Consider the following 2,446-nt stretch of genomic DNA (forward strand, 5'->3'; position numbering starts at 1 on the left):
AGGGCGACTTTAGCGCTCTAATTGCGCTTTTACATCAAAGTAACTTTCGTATAGTAATTAGCCATGTCATTTTTTCCATCTATTTGGATGAAATTTTACTGGCAAATTCTCACACGTATGTAAATTAATTCTACTTGCACTTTGGTGGCGATCACGAAAAATAAATCCCCCGAAAAAGCCGGAAAGTACTCACGTTACTGTGAATACGTCCGTGCTGAGATCAAATTGGCTCACGCAGCCCATCTGCACACACCGTTCTGCTAAGTAAGAAACAGGTGAAGCAGCATCACTGTGTGAACATTAATATATAATCTAGTCCTGCACCTTGCGAGTATACTGTATTGGCGTGACACTTCCGACAGGAGTGTTACCTGGTTATGGCAAGTGACACGATAACACTCCTGTCGGAAGTGTCACGACAATACCACCTAATTTTACTGAAATTAAAACACGTCTGTGCTTGAGACGGCATCAAGTCACTATATAGTAGAGTTTTTGAATGTTGATAACGGCACAACCACTAACAATAGCGTACTTCAGTAAAGAGCTAACGTTAAGGTAGGTAAGTACTTTATTAACCAAATGAACACGAAGCTAAACTGTCCCAAACAGTTCCCACTTTTAATTAACGCTGGATAAACTTATGTGCCTGTGAGCTTTAATTGCTAAATTCAGTTAAGTTACTCTGTCGGCACTTAGTTTGTTAAGATATTTAAATAATTGCTGATAAGTTGCAAAGATGAAAGGTTGTGTAACATGGTATTAAATCAGCATTAGGTGACTGTGTGCATCTTTACAAGTTTGTGTGTGTATTTGACCTCCCTATTCTGTACCAGTAGTAATTTCACTTGTGTTCTTCTCATCCCAGCAGCAGATGGCCAGGACAGCACTTGTTGTGGGACCTACATAAAGAGGAACACCAACCCTGAACCTCCTAATGAGTAATGAACCTAAACCCTTTCTGGAGCATGTCTGCCAATACAAGTCGTAAGGTAAAGTTGCAATTATGCTTAAACATGTATGTGACACATGCTAGATATTCAGTTTCATTTTTAAAAACACAGCTCATCATACTTGAATTACCCATTAAGTTGTACTGTATGTTTAGTGTATAGTGTTTAGTATATTTATCCTGACTTGATTGGTGGAATTTGATGGATTCTTCAAAGGTCTTACAAGATCATGTATAAAGAATAAACTTGTACCACAGAGTTCTAACTTTTTTTCCCCCAAAGAATCGATCAGTTGGGTGATGTCTGTACACATCGGTCAACTTTGTATTCTTTTTGCGTGGAGTCTTGCTAAACTGGAATTGTTTAATACTCAGACGTCAACAGTGGGGTCCCCTACTAATTTTTGGAAAAGAAATTAACTTTTTAATGGGCAATGTTCTTCAAAGTATAACTGTGTGGCTAAACGATGTACATTTTGATCAATAGAATACCAATAATCATTACTTGTGGCAGTGGTTTAGTACAGTTGGCTAGTACTGGATTGAATTTCTACCAACAAAGGGAGGTAAATCTTAGCAGTTTGGTGGGGAGAAGGTGAACAATGCACTTTGAGCATGGGTGTGGATAAATTTTTTTCCTGCCTGAATAGAGCATCATTGCAAAAACATTCTGTAGTCAAGTCTGACTTCAGTGACTGTGTGCACTATTCACTACAAGCATTCCTGACATATTTGTAATGTTCATCGTGGCTTCCTGATGAATTCTTGACATGCTGCTGCATTTGATGTGTACAGCAACACTGTACTGTAACCACTCTTATTATTCTCAACAACTTCGGTAATGTGCAATGATAGAGGTCTTTGAAAGTGCTTGCTACTGTCTACACTTGGCTCTCTGATGAGCTGCAAACCAAATGGGCAATGTAACCTGAGAGGTTTTTTTTTACAGAGCACTGTCCCTTCCCTGGGCCATTGGTCTACTCTTGAATGTGCTCAGTAGTCTTCAAGACATGGCTTTTGTTTGCTTTTTCATGTGATTTGACTTTTCTACAGCTGGTGTGTTGAGTCTTGTACTTCTCATGCAAAATGCAGAGACCTGACAATGAGGAACAGAGTGGACACGGGGAGCAGAGAGCCAGCCCAGCCCGGCTGTCCTTTGGCAAAAAGCAGCTCCCACCCATTCCTAGGAATGTAGCCCCCATTACTAAGACGGCATCAATGGGCACTCCAGCCCAGACAGCCAATGGCACACATGCCTCCTATGGCCCCTTTTACTTGGAGTACTCCCTGCTGGCTGAGTTGTAAGTACTGGTCAGGTATTGGATATAAAAGTTTATTTGGTTTGCAATTCTTCCCTTTGCACTTGTTGTGTTGCATATTCTGTGTTTATTCTAAATGTTATTTTTAGGGGTGCACCGAAATTTCGGCCACCGAAAATTTTCGGCCGAAAAGGCCATTTTTATTTCGGGCCGAAATAAAAAAACACGCCGAAAA

At 40.3% G+C, this 2,446-nt stretch overlaps 1 protein-coding gene across 2 annotated transcripts in view; it reads left to right on the forward strand.

The window, feature by feature from the left end:
• aktip (akt interacting protein) overlaps window positions 1–2,446 on the forward strand; it is a 9,663-nt gene that overhangs the window by 728 nt on the left and 6,489 nt on the right. Inside the window, exons 2-3 of one of the 2 annotated variants that reach the window (XM_020592467.1) lie at window positions 869–992; window positions 2,045–2,253. In XM_020592467.1, the coding sequence (XP_020448123.1) occupies window positions 945–992; window positions 2,045–2,253 (257 nt within the window). In that variant the 5' untranslated portion in view covers window positions 869–944. The remainder of the gene's footprint in view (window positions 1–868; window positions 993–2,044; window positions 2,254–2,446) is intronic. The other variant, XM_020592468.1, reaches the window with a different exon arrangement.

Source organism: Monopterus albus, unplaced genomic scaffold (assembly GCF_001952655.1).
Source record: "Monopterus albus unplaced genomic scaffold, M_albus_1.0 scaffold17.1, whole genome shotgun sequence".
NCBI classification, from domain to species: domain Eukaryota; kingdom Metazoa; phylum Chordata; class Actinopteri; order Synbranchiformes; family Synbranchidae; genus Monopterus; species Monopterus albus.